Source organism: Schistocerca serialis, chromosome 10 (genome assembly GCF_023864345.2).
Source record: "Schistocerca serialis cubense isolate TAMUIC-IGC-003099 chromosome 10, iqSchSeri2.2, whole genome shotgun sequence".
Taxonomy (NCBI): Eukaryota; Metazoa; Arthropoda; class Insecta; order Orthoptera; family Acrididae; genus Schistocerca; species Schistocerca serialis.
The window spans coordinates 94123612-94141113 of NC_064647.1; the positions used below are offsets into that span (position 1 = coordinate 94123612).

Here is a 17502-nt window from a genome sequence, read left to right on the forward strand (position 1 = left end):
GACAAGGCGGCGGTAGTGCAATTATGAAAAACCTAACAACTACTCTCATAACACACAAACATACAACACACATATAAATGGCAACTAATTAAGTTGTTGAGCTGAGTTGCTGTCTCTGTTTTGTGGACAATATTTCATTGCCCAATCCAGTTACCTTCTTGAGGTGCTGTGAATTCTGCTGTTATGTGTACTAGCTGCCTGGTCTCCAACCATACTGAACTACTGTTGGTCTCTCACCACGCTTTTACAGTGGATTGTGAATTTGATTTCCACTGCCCACTATGTCCTTTGATGCTCCTTCATATTTCAAAGCCCACACTGACATTCTGTGAGGTTTGAGTTTAAACAAAGCTCACAGTCTGGCATTCAATGTATTAAGATCTCACTGGCCATTATATCCATCAGAGCTGAGAAGCACTTAAAGAATGTGCATTCATGGAGTATTAGTGTGAACCTTGTAAAACAAAGGGCCATCCAAGAGCATAGCAGGTGAGTGGGTGTCGAAGCTGAACTCTGCTATTAGTAGCAACGTGAGCCCAACAATTGTTCACAGTCTGGTTTGAGTTTAGGTAGTAAATAGATAAAACAGCAGGACTCACAGTACCTGAAGATGGTGATTTAATTAGGCAATGAAACATTGTGAATATCAACCACACAGGGAGAACAGGTCATCAGTATCCATTATTGCAGCAAAAGGCTTCATGTTCACATAAGTTTGTCAAAATTTGAAATTTCTAGCAATTTCTGTCATTGTGCTTGTCATTACTTTGACATTTATTCATTTATTAATTTTTTCCTTACCTTCTTATCAGTTAAAACTGTCTTCTTGTCATGTATTCCTGCTGCAATGGAGGACTGTGTTGCAACATCATCAAACTGCAAGATGTTTGGATCATAGAGATTCAGTTCACTTAACTCTTCTGCAGTTGCTAGCGGTGGAGCTGGTGTAGAAATCTCTGTTGAAAAAAATTATTCAGTAATACAGCAAAGGCTAAATCATTAAGGTTTTTATTTGAATCAAATATTAATTAACAAATACACTTGCATCTTATTGAATCAGCATGTATATTGACCAAGTTGTGACAGAAACCAAAGAAAAAATTGGAAAGAGAAGTTCAAGGAGAAGAAACTAAAACCTTGAGGTTGTCAATGACATTTCAATTCTGCCAGAGATGGCAAAGGGTATGGAAAAGCAAGTGAATGTAACGGATAGGATCTTGAAAAAGAGATTATAAAATGAACACCAACAAAGGCGAAACAAGGACAATTGAGTGTAGTCGAGTTAAATCAGGTGATGTTAAAGGAATTATATTTGGAAATGAGACACTAAAAGGAAGAGGAATTTTGTTCTTTGGACAGCAAAAAAAGTGACAACAACTGAAGTAGGATGATATAAAATGCAGACTGGCATTAGCAAGAAAATTATTTTTAATAAAAGGGAAATTTATTAACATCAAATAAAAATGTAAGTGTTTAGAAGTATTTTCTGAAGCTATTTGTCTGGAGTGTAGCCTTGTATGGAAACGAAATGTGAATGATAAGCAGTTCAGATAAGAAGAGAGCAGAAGGTTTTAAAATGTGATGCTACAGAAGAATGCTGAAGGTCAGGTGGATAGACTGGAGAACTTATGAGGAGGTACTGAGTCAAACTGGAGAAAAAAGAAATTTATGGCACAGCTTGGCTAAAAGAAGGGATTGGTTGATAGGGCACACCCTGAGGTGTCAAGGAATCATCATTTTGGTAGTAGGAGAGAGAGTCGGGAGCACATAATTTTAGAGGGAGTCAAACACTTGACTGTGGTAAGCAGGTTCAAATGGGTGTTCGGTGCAGCAGTTACGCATAAATGAAGAGACTTGCACAGGGTAGGCTAGTGTGGAGAGCTGCATCAGATCAGTCTTTGGACTAAAGGCCACAACAATACAACAATAAATAATCAATCATAAATAATCAGTTACAACAACAGGATTCCTTATTCTGCTAAGCAATCTTGCTTCATTCTTGTAATTAATGGCTTCACAGCACAACCTTCCTACTTTATTCTCAACTGATCTCTCAAACACTGACCTCACTGCCTGAGCAGAACCCGATAGGCTCTACAAATGCTGACAGGAATACCCAATCATTGGTTTGCTTAGTAGGCTTTGGAATGATTGTGAACTTCTTAGACCTTCTGGAATAATGTAAATGTTAATTTCGGACAAGTGTCAGATGGGTTTTGCTCACTCTGAGATAGAACAGGTAAAGAAGGAAGGTGCAAGAATCATACAAGACAAAAGCATTTTCTACAACAAGAGCCAGTAACTAACACCCAAAAGTATAAACACTGAGACCAGAAAAACATTCATGAAAAACTATGTTCAGAGTCCAACTCTGTACAAGTGCAAAAAGGGAAGAAAAGTAGGAAATGATTAGAAGCCTTTAAAATGGAGACTGTGGAAGATTAGGTGGATCGATCAAGAGGGTAAAGAGGGCACTCTCCGACAAATCAATGAGGAAAATTGCCTAAAGAAGAATAAAAGAGACAGAAAGATCGGTCACACATTAAGAAGTGAGTTATTGGTAAAAATTTCAGTGGGGGGTACAGGAGGAAGGAAATGATCATAGTGCATTGCACTAAAATCTTTCTAATTGCACAATGCCACAATGTGAAAAGGTTTAACTAAATACATGACTGATTTTCAAAATTCATTGGCTTTGTACATTTCTAAGGGATGGCCACACAACTATCACATTATCCTGTCACTGTTCTGTTAGCTTACTACAACTTGATTAAATTTTAGGCAGGATTACAGCTGACAGCATGAATAACAGTCCTTACCATTAGCTTGGTACTGTTTAGGAATGAAAATGTTTACTGAATCCTTTCTTAACAGAGAATATAATGCAGACTGAGTCGTGACTTCTAATAAGGATGCTCTACTGTCCGAATTTCCAAGTTGCTGTTCAAAGTTAAATATCAGAATTGGCTGCAGATAACTTCACACAGTCTACAAACCCATGCTCAAATTTCACATATCACGACACTGCAGTTCAGAATAATAGTCCATGAGTAGAACTGTGAAAAAAATTCTCCACATTCCCGAACTCCAGCAGTAATTCTACAATTCCCTAGACTTGTTGCCCACATAATTTTAAATATTTTAACTGAAATTCACATGCTGCTCATCAGTCCACACATCTTCATTCACCAATCTCTCAAAGTGAACTGCCCCAGAACAACATGGCCACTGCCCTTATATAGACATCATAAAACCACAAAATTACACATACTTCAAATATTACTATAAAAACTACACATATAAACACTATGTGATTCAAACTTGTCAGCGGATTTCTTTGAGTTGATAAAAATACCAGTTTCATTGTCTATTCATTTAAAAAAAAAACTAGCGTAATGTTTCTCATAGGTTGCACACAAAGTTAACAATGAATAAAACTTACATTAAACTTATTGCACCTGTAAGTATTATACATCAAGTAGGGCTAGAATTTCATCTGCATTTCCTTGGTACCATTAATTTTTTCCTAGGGTCTTCAGTTTTTGAGTTTTCTGCATCTTATTCAGTACCACGCTCTAGGTTAGTGTTACTTACTACTATCTCTATTTCAATCCTAACGAGAATCAAATATCCACAGATAGTTACTGTAGTTTACTATATAACACTGCCATTATACTTATTGTTATATAATTTATTTTGCTCTAAAATGCATTTTTAACCCTCTGAATCAACATTTCAGCTCGTTGCTCAATCTATACTACTTTAATGGAAATTCTGAAGCTGTTTTCTTATAGTGCTGTTCAAATACTATCAGTTGACACTTATATGAAATAGACAATGGGGAAAGAAAGGGGAAGGAATGGCGGGAATTCATGACTTCCAGCCACACAGTGCATTATGGTTATGCAATGAAGAAAGTTGAAAATTTTTGAGAGACCGGGATTCTAATCCAGATGTTTTGCTTCTCTAAAATGTTTGCCTTAACCATATCAGCCATCTGAACATGCTCTCCATCAAACTTAAATTCTCAACTTCTCACATGCTGCAATGCAGCCTCCCTCATCCATTAAACCTACACTCACAAATTATTGATTCCCATAGTAGGAGTTCAGATGATACTAGTGGATCTGCACTGAAACAAATGTCAAGGAGACATTGTGCCACTGATCAGCCAAAACATTATGACATAATGACCTCGGATGTTGCCTGATGGCGAAGTGGGTACGTGACGCAGTAACAAATTTATTTATTTATTTACATTTTCTTTGCGTGGATGGCTTTTGCAAATGTCAGAGTTAATACTATGGTTATATTTACACTTATAAAATACACTATATTCTGTAGCTGTTGCTTCTTATGCCTATTTTTACATTTATCACATTACAACTGATATGCTAATGCCTCATGTTAAATCAGTATCTTAAAATTTGTTGAAAGACTATAAACATTTTTCTATTAGAAAAGATTTTAATTTTGTTTTAAAAACATTTCCTGTTTACGTTCTTAGAGCGTTTGGTAGCTTGTTATACGAAATCAAACCATTGATATATGGACTTCTATCATTCATTTTTAACATTGTTCTGTTACACGGAAATAGTTACACTTTATACTACAACTATTTTGAAGATGTACAGAGAATATATTGTCAGATATTTGTGCTGCACAAACACTTCACGATGAATCTCTATGTCCCATCCCATGTATATGTCATATTGCTCTTTTCTGTAGTAGTAGTATTCTCTTTAAATATACATCAGCTGCACAGCCCCATAGTTCAGTTCCGTAATTCAGAAAGGGGTAAAGTGTTCCATAATATACTAATTTCAGTGCATGGCTAGGAACTGTCTTTGCAAGCTGGCTGAGGAGATATATGGGACTACTGACTTTTCGTATATGCAATTAATGTGGTATGTCCACCGCAAATTTTCATCAACATCCACACCCAGGAATTTACAGTTACCATTTTCTGTTGCAGAGATATTACACACACTACTCATATTGTTGTGGTGAGAACTGCCTGTTTTAAATGTCAGTAGTTGAGGCCCTGATCATTGAAGTATTTTGTTACTTCCATTATACCGCTAGTAGCGAGAGATTCTAGCTCATTAGATTCACTCCCATAGAATAAGACTGATGTGTCATCTGCATAGCTTACAATATGGGAGTTAATGGGTTGTGCAATGTCATTAATATACATATAAGGAAGAGAAAGGGTCCAAGGATTGAGCCCTGTGGTACACCTTGTGACACAGGTTCACTGGTGGACTGGGAGTTCATGATTTTATTATCTAGTTTGTATGACAATTTAGTGCTTTGCTTACGATTCAGCAGGTATGTGGTTAGAAGATTCATGGCTTGATCCCCAATACTATAAGATTTTAGCTTTTTAAGAAGTACCCTATGGTTAACCGTATCAAATGCTCTTGTCAGGTCCAAAAATATACCTGTAGTCTGCATCTTCTGGTCCAACAGACAGTAAACTTCACGGATGAACTGTGTAACTGCTGTGGTTGTACTTAGGTCTTTTTTGAAGCCATGCAGCTTATGTTTTGTGAAAAAGGCAAGGCACTTAGCTGAGAAAGGATAATGCTTTCAAATATATTACTAAAAGTGGGAATTAATGATACTGGTCTATAGTTGCAGACATCTTCCTTACTTCCCTTTTTATACACTGGTTTCACTACACTCACTTTTAGAACCGTTGGACACATGTTTTCTCTAATGCTGCAATTAATCAGGTGAGTAAGAGGTTTAGAAATTTCTTTTAAGCACACTTTAGTAATAGCGCTGGATACGCCATCCCATCCAGATGAAAATTTTCTCTTTCGCATGTATATTGCCCTGTGAACCTCCGGCTCATTCACTTCTACAAATTCAAATTCGGTACACTGGATGAGATGGCATCGGTTCTCTACCTGTGAATCTATAATATGGGTTGATTGTTCGCCAGAAATGTAGTAGTTATTAAAAATATTACATATAGTATCTGGGTTTTTTATAAATGTTACCATAATGTCTCCCCAATTCTATTCAATACCTCCTCATTAGTTATGTGATCTACCCATCTAATCTTCAGCATTCTTCTGTAGCACCACATTTCGAAAGCTTCTATTCTCTTCTTGTCCGAATTATTTATCGTGCACGTTTCACTTCCATACATGGCTACACTCCATAAAAATACTCTCAGAAATGACTTCCTGACACTTAAATCTATACTTGATGTTAACAAATTTCTCTTCCTCAAAAAAGCTTTCCTTCCCATTGCCAGTCTACATTTTATATCCTCTCTACTTCGACCATCATCAGTTATTTTGCTCCCCAAATAGCAAAACTCCTTTACTACTTTAAGTGTCTCACTCCCTAATCCAATTCCGTCAGCATCACCCAAGTTAACTCTACTACATTCCATTATCCTTGTTTTGCTTTTGTTGATGTTCACCTTATATCCCCCTTTCAAGATATTGTCCATTCCGTTCAACTGCTCTTCCAAGTCCTTTGCTGTCTCTGACAGAATTACAATGTCATCGGCGAACCTTAAATTTTGTATTTCTTCTCCATGGATTTTAATACCTACTCCAAATTTTTCTTTTGTTTCCTTTATTGCTTGCTCAACAGACAGACTGAATAACATCGGGGAGATGCTAAAACCCTGTCTCACTCCCTTCCCAACCACCGCTTCCCTTTCATGTCCTCAGACTCTTATAACTGCCATCTGGTTTCTGTGCAAATTGTAAATAGCCTTTCGCTCCCTTTATTTTACCCCTGCCACCTTCAGAATTTGAATGAGAGTATTCCAGTCAACATTGTCAAAAGCTTTCTCTCCCCGAGGTTGGCTCTACTAGTTTTTCCATTCGTCTGTAACTGATAGTCCGCTAATTTTCACATCTGTCAACACCTGCTTTCTTTGGGATTGGAATTATTATATTCTTCTTGAAGTCTGAGGGTATTTTGCCTGTCTCATACATTTTGCTCACCAGATGATACAGTTGTGTCAGGACTGGCTCTCCCAAGGCTGTCAGTAGTTCTAATGGAATGTTGTCTACTCCAGGGGCCTTGTTTCGACTCGGGTCCTTCAGTGCTCTTTCAAACTCTTCACGCAGTATCGTATCTCCCATTTCATCTTCAGCTACATCCTCTTGCTTTTCTATAATATTGTCCTCAAGAACATCGCCCTTATATAGACCCTTTATATACTCCTTCCATCTTTCTGCTTTCCCTTCTTTGCTTAGAACTGGGTTTCCATCTGAGCTCTTGATATTCATACAAGTGGTTCTCTTTTCTCCAAAGGTCTCTTTAATTTTCCTGTAGGCAGTATCTATCTTACCCCTAGTGAGATATGCCTCTACATCCTTACATTTGTCCTCTAGCCATGCCTGCTTAGCAATTTTGCACTTCCTGTCGATCTCATTTTTGAGACATTTGTGTTCCTTTTTGCCTGCTTCATTTACTGCATTTTTATATTTTCTCCTTTCATCAATTAAATTCAATATTTCTTCTGTCACCCAAGGATTTCTACTAGCCCTCTTCCTTTTACCTACTTGATCCTCTGCGACCTTCACTACTTTATCCCTCAAAGCTACCCATTCCTCTTCTACTGTATTTCTTTCCCCCATTCTTGTCAATTGTTTTCTTACACTCTCCCTGAAACTCTGCACAACCTCTGGTTTAGTCAGTTTATCCAGATCCCATCTCCTTAATCCCAACTTTTTGCAGTTTCTTCAGTTTTAATCTACAGTTCATAACCAACAGATTGTGGTCAGAGTCCACATCTGCCCCTGGAAATGTCTTACAATTTAAAACCTGGTTCCTAAATATCTGTCTTACCATTATATGATCTATCTGAAACCTATCAGTATCTCCAGGCTTCTTTCATGATTCTTGAATCAAGTGTTAGCTATGATTAAATTATGCTCTGTGCAAAATTCTACCAGGTGGCTTCCTCTTTCACTTCTTCCCCCCAATCCATATTCACCTGCTATGTTTCCTTCTCTCCCTTTTTACTACTATTGAATTCCAGTCACCCATGACTTAAATTTTTGTCTCCCTTCACTATCTGAATAATTTCTTTTATCTCATCATACATTTCATCAATCTCTTCATCATCTGCAGAACTAGTTGGCATATAAACTTGTACTACTGAGGTAGGTGTGGGTGTGGTAGGCATGGGTGTGGTAGGCGTGGGCTTCGTATCTATCTTGGCCACAATAATGTGTTCATTATGCTGTTTGTAGTAGCTTACACACACTCCTATTTTTTTATTCGTTATTAAACCTACTCCTGCATTACCCCTATTTGATTTTGTATTTATAATCCTGTATTCACCTGACCAAAAGTCTTGTTCCTCCTGCCACCGAACTTCACTAATTCCCACTATATCTAACTTTAACCTATCCATTTCCCTTTTTAAATTTTCTAACCTACCTGCCTGATTAAGGGATCTGACATTCCACACTCCGATCCACAGAACGCTAGTTTTCTTACCCCAGTTTTCTTTCTCTCTTACTCTGTATATTTAGTAATTCGAATTTTACTTATGTGGCAGCTGTCAAATAATTTTCAGCCTCTGAGTTTGTATCATGGCAGCACCCTAACACCATCTGCCAGCCAGAAACAGACGCCTATCCAGGTGAAGCCAGTCCCAGTAACCCTTCAGACTGTCTGCCATCCATATGACAGCCACGTTACTTCATGGCCCTCGTATACCACCAATAGCAGAGGTCATGTGTCAGCTGCTCAGCAAACAGAGAGCTGCACACACTACATCGTCACAAGTTATGCTAAAACTGTGTTGACACTTGCACCAATCAGCATAGCGTCACTTGTCGAACAGCATGTGAGAAGCCGCACCTATCTGTCATCTCCCAATAGCGGAGACCTAGGCAGATTGTTGATACAGGTTGCAGCTTAAGAGACAAGGACAGGTGGAGAGCAACAGGAATGGAAACCAGCATCACACCACTGATTATCGAAACAGACAGTGATGATGGCTACGATGACGATGACGACAACAACAACATATAATGAAGGCTTTCATTACTAGTTGTCTTAGATGCTGGCAAATCTTCCAAGTTAAGTGTTTCTGTGATTAATATAAAGCTTTCAGGTTTCCAGCAGAGTGAGTTTGTTGATAATTGTTTCCATTTTCTTAACAGTCCAATTGTGCACTTCTTAAAACATGTGAAACCCCTCTGCCTCTATTGGGTGCTGATGATTTGGATACTGTGCACCCAAAAATCCTGTCACTTGTAGTGATAAACACCACTCTATGGAAGTGATGCAGTTTCCTACAACTTCTTACTGACAAATGATACTCACTATAAAAGTAGTTTATATAAAAAAAAAATTATCAACAATATAAGAAGGAAAAGACAGATTGTTACTCACCCTAAAGATGGCATGTTGAGTTGCAGGCAGGCACAATGAAATGACACTTACACATTTAGCTTTTGGCCAAAGCCTTCTTCAGAGAAGGAAGCACATACATTCCATTACACAAACAAGCACAGCTCACGCAATCTGATCTGAACTGCCAGACATGGTGGTCATGTATGCATGAGGTGTGCTTGCTCCTGTGAATGAATGTGTGTGTTTTATTTTCTGAAGAAGACTTTGGTCAAAAACTAAATGTGTAGCTGTCTTTTCGTTGTGCATGACTGCAACTCAATGTGTCATCTTTACAGTGAGTAGCAATGTATCTTTTCCTTATATTGTTATGAAACAATATGTCTAATATAAATCTTCATCTCCAAGGGCACTACAGCTGCATATTTATTAAATGAATGTGACATTTTATTGGCGTTCCGACTATGGCCAATAAAGCCTAATGCAGCAATTCCATTTGTATTTCCCAACCAACAGGTAAGATTATTCATATTGTATATACACTGAATTAAATTTTAAATTTCCAAGCTCCTCATTATGGTAAATCCTTTACAAGTTTTATTTTTTTAATTTACTTTATTGGCTCTTTTTTCTTTGTGGAAAGTCTGATTACTTTACAAATGAGTTAAGGTGTTAAATATTTGATGTTAAACATGTAAGTGACAAAAATTTGGAATAGGTTTGAAATTATGCTTTAAGTTTGTCAGAAGTCACTAAGTATTCTCATTGTGAAACACTCTGATATAGTTGGTTAACTTGCACTCCATTTTAAGTAAACGTTTCTCTGAATCTCACTGTTTGTGCTGTTATATCTCCTGAACTAGGTGTCATACAATGATACAATTTTGCAGGTACATTCAGTGGTATATATGAATATTGTCTGCAACATGTATTGCAAACAGAGTCAGTAGTAAAGAAGTAATAAATTAAAACATCATGTCTGATGCCGAAATTTTATTACGTAAACAGTGAAAATTTAGAAAGTGATCAACTTTTTTTTAATTTCAATATTTTGTGGCAGGCGTCAGTGAAAAAAAGTTTCATTAAGGTTTGAAATTATGTTTAAAACTTGTTGGCAGTCACTAAGTACTCCCATTCTCAAATACTGGATGATTAAAATCTAGTTAACGTGCACACTGTCAGTAACAATGCCTCAAGACAAACTCTCTATTGCTAACTGTAATGCCTTATCATATTAAACTTTTAACGTAACATTATACCTTTCACTGAGTAGATTACAACACCATTTTAAATTTGGTTAATCTGAAAATAAAATGTTTTGTTGCCCCTGGAAGCAGTTAGATAGGCATCCTGAAACTGGTACCAGGTTCTGGGATAGTCACTTAGTAATTAGACATGGTGAGGTTGTGAACGTCACTCTTCTCAAATTCTGAATTGTTGCTTCGTGAAATAGTATTTGGCAACCCATAAAGTTATTCTTAACATGGACCTCTTCATCTCTGCAGCTATTCTTGTGCTGGAATCTGGAAGCTTTAATCAATTCTCACTTTCTACTAAATAATAGAAAATGTTTCTTCCAATAACAGTTACATTATGCTTTTTGTTACAATTGATGGTATATGTAACACCACATCTACAATGAATGTTCATATATTCAATTTGATGTTACATAAACCCAATCTGACCTACCAAAAGACAGTTCTGTACAAATCTGCTGGATAGAACAAATTATCACATCTCCTCCGTGATGTCAGCACCATTGTCAAGGCATCCCCTTTATTCAATGGTGCACATCACTTCTCCAAGCTAGGTTGCCATAGCACAAAATAACTGCCAAGCCAGCAGATAGCACAAGGCATAGCAAACTTGCCATCATCATCCTGCCTTGAAGATGTGCAGCATCCATCTGGGTCAGTGTACATGCACAAACAATAACAAACTTACAAACTGGTTGTGATTCTAAACTAATTATCTAAATAAAAAAATAATTTCACTGTGGCAATCATTATTTGTCAGCTAGGTAGACATTGGGTAACACATTGCCTTACCAAAAGTTATGCACTCTCAGGTTTATTCTTTCATCAAAGTCATATTTTTGCATGTTTCCCACCTTACATGCAGCAATTAACTGTTGAAATATCAAGAACTGTTAAATTTGTAAACCAGAACTAATGTGAACACAAAATGTAGTGCTCTCTCATTTTTATACACATGGCACCTTCTGTATGTTGCCGTCCTTTCATTAATTTACTTTCACATAATTGTGTTCCCATTTCATAAAAGAAATATAGTGTCTTTTTCTACAGAGTTAATTGCCGGATAATGGCTTAAAAAGATGAAACTGATTGTGAAACGAAATAAAAGTTTAATTATAACAGCCCAAGAGAAAAACGTTACATTTGTGTGTCAGTTTTATTTTATAGTCCATGTGAAGAGCTACACTGAGTGGTGATGTGCATAATCAATACAGGACGGCAGACATAGCGACTTAGCGAGAGGAAACACCTGCTCGGATGCAGTTACAAGAAACCTGTGGATGCCCATCCTGCCCTGAGGATGCGCCGACTTCCCAAGAAATTTTAATTCAACAATAATGCTGCAGAAAATTAGAGGGATTTTTTTAGAATGAAAATGATCTTGTAACCAAGTATTAATGTGCCCGATTAGTTTGAACTGTCAATCTATTTGAAGCACTGGGAAACACATTAAATGTCAACTTACAGCTCGTGTGGAAAGTTTCTTCCTGAAATGCTGTGTAGAAGAAATTATTTTTTTGTAACTTAAAGTAGTGATTATGGCTTTGGTGATGGTATCCAGAAAATCAATGTGGGAACTGCACAGTCAAACCATTAGCTGCTATGTTACCTTCTATATTGGTATGACTACCGACAAGTTATCAGTTAAGATCTAGTACCTCCCGCCGCGGAAGTCGAACACGCGCCAGAACAAATGGACGTGGCCAGCCCATAGAGGGCTCCGCGTCTGCGGCGGCTCTTCCGCAGTGAGGGCGCCACCGCTACACCACGTGCAGACCGCGGCCAATAGCCGCTCCCTCCGGTTTTGTATATAGCGACCCGCTCTGCCCTAGTCCAGCCAGTCTGGTAGTCGCTCTGGATTGCGTCTCTATCTCGGCGGTACTGCGTTCTGGTCATTGCTCGTTGTTGACATTTGCCTGGATATGGTTCCGAGTGGATTTACTGTTGGTGTTTGGTGTTGTGGTTTCTACAAGCCTCCGTTGTTTATCTCTTTCTTGTTGTGTCGGTCGTTGTTGGTTGTCGTTGGTCTGTCGTCCGACTCTTCCATGTGTTTACCTGATGGTGTGTGCTCCACCGCCGGCGGCTTCCCCGCCTGGCGGCTCCAATCCCCTGCCCAAGGCATTCCCGTGGTTGGTTTTGGTACTACATAAGATAAATGCGCACAGACAGAGGATGTATGCTGGCAACACAAAATAAATATCCTGTTGCAGACCATGTTCTAAAACATGACAGTTGTGACATAGGTACCTGTTTCACAACACGTGGCATCCAGACCCCCCCCCCCCCCTTTCCACCCGCCACCCGACAGCGTTTCTCAGAACTACCCAGGTCGGAATTGGCACTACAACACATTCTTCATTCTTTCCACCCACCTGGCTCTAATTTCTGTTAATTTCTTCCGTCACAACCTTTCCTTTCAGTAATTATTCCTTCCTTTTTTCCCACTTAGTTTTCTATATCTCTTATTTTCTGACCTGCCTATTTTTCCCTAGCCCCCACCTCGAATGTCTACCACTTGGAATGCACTTAACTTTGCGGTCTTAATTAACTCATGCAAGATGTTTTATCAGTAACTGCCTTGTTTATTTCCCTGTCTTACACCTTTAAGCTCCGAGATTTTCAAATATCACCTAGCACAGTCCCCAACGGTCAGCATTTCCTTCCCATCCCATCTTACCAGTAGACATTCAAGGTGAGGGACAGGGAAAAATAGACATGTCAGAATATAAAAGACATAGAAAAACTAAATGGGAACAAAGAAAGAAATAACTACTGAAAGGAAAGGTTGTGACAGAATAAATTAATAGAAATTAGGGTCAGGTGACTGGAAAGAATGAAGAACAAGTTGTACTGCCAATTCCAACCTGTGTAGTTCTGAGGAATGGTGTCAGGAGAGTATCTAGAGGGGATGCCACGTGTTGTGAAACAGGCAACTATGTTACAACTGTCATGTTTTAGAACATGCTCTGCAACAGGATATTTATTGTGTGTTGCCAGAATACATCCTCCGTCTGTGCCCATTTATCCTAACTAATAATTATGCTACCAGCTGGGATGGGAAGGAAAGACTGACTGTTGGGGATTGAACCAGGCAAGACTCGAAAATCTAGGAACTTAAAGGTGGAAGATAGGGAACTCAACAATACAGAGCTTGCCTGGCAGATTAAAACTGTGTGCCCGACCGAGACTCGAACTCGGGACCTTTGCGTTTCGCGGGCAAGTGCTCTACCATCTGAGCTACTGAAGCACGACTCACGCCCGGTCCTCACAGCTTTACTGCTGCCAGTATCTCATCTCCTACCTTCCAAACTTTACAGAAGCTCTACTGTGAGGAGAGCTTCTGTAAAGCTCCTAGATGTAACACACTGTACAGATATGAAATGGAATGGAATGATCACATAGGCTCAGTCATGGGTAAAACACTTGGTAGACTTTGGTTTATCGATCGAATACTGGGCAAATGCAATCAGTCAACAGAGAATGTCGCTTACAGATCACTCGTGTGATCCATCCTACACTATTGCTCGAGTGTGAGAGACTCGTACCAAACACGACTAACGTGATATCGAACGTATACAGAGAAGGGCAACACAAATGGTCACAGGCTTGTTTAAGCTGTGGGAGTGTCACAGAGATGCTGAAGTAACTGAACTGACACAACTTTAACTGTTCCGAGAAAGCCTATTAACAAAGTTTTGAGAGCTGGCTTTAAATGACAACACCAGAAACATATGACAACCTTCTACATATCACTCAGATAAGACTAATTTCAGCACGCAAAGAGTCATTTAAACGATCTTTTTCCCATGTATGAGTGGGTCAATTCCAACAGTGACTCAGTGATATTATAGTCTTAGGGTACAACGTTTTTTCATATGCGTGAAGTGCACAATTTTACATTTCTGAACATATAAAGCAAGTTGCCAAACTTTGCACTACTTTGAACAGGAAGGAATTCTAATAACTGGTACAATGGGACGTACTCTCTTCTATGCACTTCAAAGTGATTTGCAGAATATGAAAGCAGATACTGAAGTCCTGGCAGGGCTGTATTTATGCATACAATATCTAAGCCACAGCTTAGGTGCTCATGGCACAAAAATTTAAAATACAAGAAAGGTGTCCACTTCCATACCATGGTGTGGTGCTTCTTACAATCATAAAAGATGTAGATGTAATTATTTTGTATGGAATTTTCAGTTATATTTATTAACAGACAGCTGAGAGGAATTAAGTTGGCATACACCTTTCAAATCCAACAATTCCTCACGTCAAATTCCTACTGGTGCTCAGTCAGACATGTGGCTCTTCACCTAGTACAGATTATAAAGGTTCTGAGGCTGAGGAAAACCTTTCTGAGATAACGATATATTGTGAGAAATGTGAAAGATGTCTTAAGATCCACAGTGTCCGATGGCTTATCGAATCGTGACATTGCAGCGAGGTCATATGACCACCGTCAGCATTTTAGAGGGAAATTCAAAAGTCGAGTAAAAAATGCTTCTGTTTAAAACATGAGTATATTTTTATACAAATAATTTTGGCATAAGCATTGTTTCACTGCCTATTGGACATAATTTCAAAAATTTATCAACATCACTATTACACCCGTTATGAAGAAATTTGAAGTAGTACGAACTACAGGCGAAAGCCAACTGGCTGTAAGGATTATTTCAGAGTTTGGTTTCAAAGCTGATGGCCTGGGAATGTATTTTATTTGAATTAGACCTAAGTAAAATATACAAAGGCTACTAGCAAAGTTTTGCAATACGACACAACAGTAAGTCACCGGAGGCCAATTGTTGCTGTGTTCTGAGGATACTTCATACTTGCATTGTAGCCATTGTGCTAAGTCTGTGGGTGCAGTCGTTAGTCTGAAGTGCTTGCTATGGCAACGTGGCCATGAATTGAGATTTGCGCAGTTTTGTGTACAACTTCATGTGTAGTTTAAACATAGACCAGTGCTCTGATGAAATGACTCTTGCACTTAGTGATGTGCCTCCACATCGTACAACTATATTCTTGCTACAGAAAATTCCACAGAGGAAATTTCACTCTGGAGGATGCTGAGAGAACAGAAAGGCCACACCCATCAGTTATGGAGGAAAACATTGATGCTATGAGGAAAATGTTAGATGAAGACAGGCAAGTGACATATAAGCAGTTAGAGGCTAGCTTAGGCTAAATGCACCAGCAATTTGTTCGATTCTGCATGATCATTTGCAAGTAAAGAAACTTTGTTGTCTGTGGGTGCTGCATAGACTGACAGAAGAGCAGATGACATTATGTGTGACTTGGCACCAGAAGATGTTAAAAAAGTTTTCTAAGATTCCAGAATGTGAATAACACCGTGACAGGTAACAAGACTTGGCTGTACTATTATGACGTGCCAACTAAGATCAAAACAAAGTTTGGGTCTTTAAGATGACAACCCATGGCTGTCAGAAAAATCAGAAAATCCTGATTGTAAACAAGAAAATGGTAGGTTTTTTTTTTTTTTTTTTTTTTTAACAGAGTGGAATTGTGGAGGGTGTTGTTTTGGATACAAAGAAGACAGTCAGAGCTAAGTGGTACACTGAGTAGTGCCTGCCCAAAGTCATCCAGTCTTTGAAGAGCCTGGGACCGAAGTCGAGAATGAACACTCAGTTCCTCCATCACGACAATACTCCAGCTTGCCACACCAGAGTATGCACCGAATACTGGCGGGGTACATGAATGAAACTTGTTGAGCACCCTCCTTACAGTCCAGACCTGGCTCCTTCTGACTTTGCACTGCTCCCGCATGTGAAAATGAAGCTGAAAGGAGTGCAGTTTTCAAGTGATGAGGACCTCCTAAGGGCTTGGGACAACATGTGAGCCTTACTCCCTACAGAAACTTTGGAGAACAGATTTAGGAATTGGTTTCGGAGGATGGAGAGATATATTCAATGTCGTGGAAATTACTTCGAGAGAGAGAGAGAGAGAGAGAGAGAGAGGGAGAGAGAGGGAGAGAGAGAGGGAGAGAGAGAGAGAGAGAGAGAGAGAGAGAGAGAGAGAGAGAGAGAGAGAGAGAGAGAGGGGGGGGGGGGGGGGGGCATTGGCGGGACAGGTGTGTGCAGGGCTGGAGTGGGAGTAAGGAACTAGCAAACATTGACATGGCTGTGTGTGGGTGAGCTACCTGTGTGTGAATGTGTGTTTTGTTTTGTTGAAGGACTTAGATCAATAGCTAATAATGACTTTTTTTTACAAAATGTTGCTGTTCATAGCACCGTTAATAAATCATGTTGACTACTTAATGATTTCAATTTTTCATTTTTTAATTCCATGAACTCATTAAATTTAAAATTTTGGACAAGTAAATAATGAACTTTTAATTTGAAAATTTCTCTAAAATGATATTTTTGCAGCTGAATTGTCCCAAGATTTTTCCCGGTAGTGCCTGCACCACAAGTTCAGCTTAGCAGTCTACTAATGGTAAATATGTAGGTAAGTTTCATGACATAGCACACATAACAACAAAATTATTCAGATGGTATATTTCCAAGACAAGCACAGAGGCAAAGCTAAGAGGAAAATGAAACAGAAAGCTACTAAATTTTCCATTCTAAGACGACAGAGGCAAGGAAAGACAGAGGAATGAAGGAAGGAAGGCATATAGGCAAAAGAAGAGGGAGGGAGGGGGGGGGGAGACTATTTAAATTAAGGCAAAAGCCCTCAGAAATCAATGAGCCTTGTCTCTTGCCTTAAACTGTTTGACTTGCCTAAGCACCACAATGGGAAAATCTGTCTTATTAACCTTTCTGAATGGTTTTTACTATTCTGTCAGTCCTTTGACTTTCTTCCTTTTTACATAAACAGTAGACAAATTTAAAAGCCGACAATTTCTGTCCTTTTATTTTGCAAATTTGGAGTTCTCTTTCAGAAT

General features: G+C 38.7%; 1 protein-coding gene across 2 annotated transcripts in view; it reads right to left on the minus strand.

Annotated features, from left to right (window-relative positions):
• Positions 1–17502, minus strand: part of LOC126425013 (atypical kinase COQ8B, mitochondrial) — a 122071-nt gene that overhangs the window by 90229 nt on the left and 14340 nt on the right. For both annotated transcript variants that reach the window (XM_050087919.1, XM_050087920.1), the window contains exon 3: positions 802–956. In XM_050087919.1, the coding sequence (XP_049943876.1) occupies positions 802–956 (155 nt within the window). The remainder of the gene's footprint in view (positions 1–801; positions 957–17502) is intronic.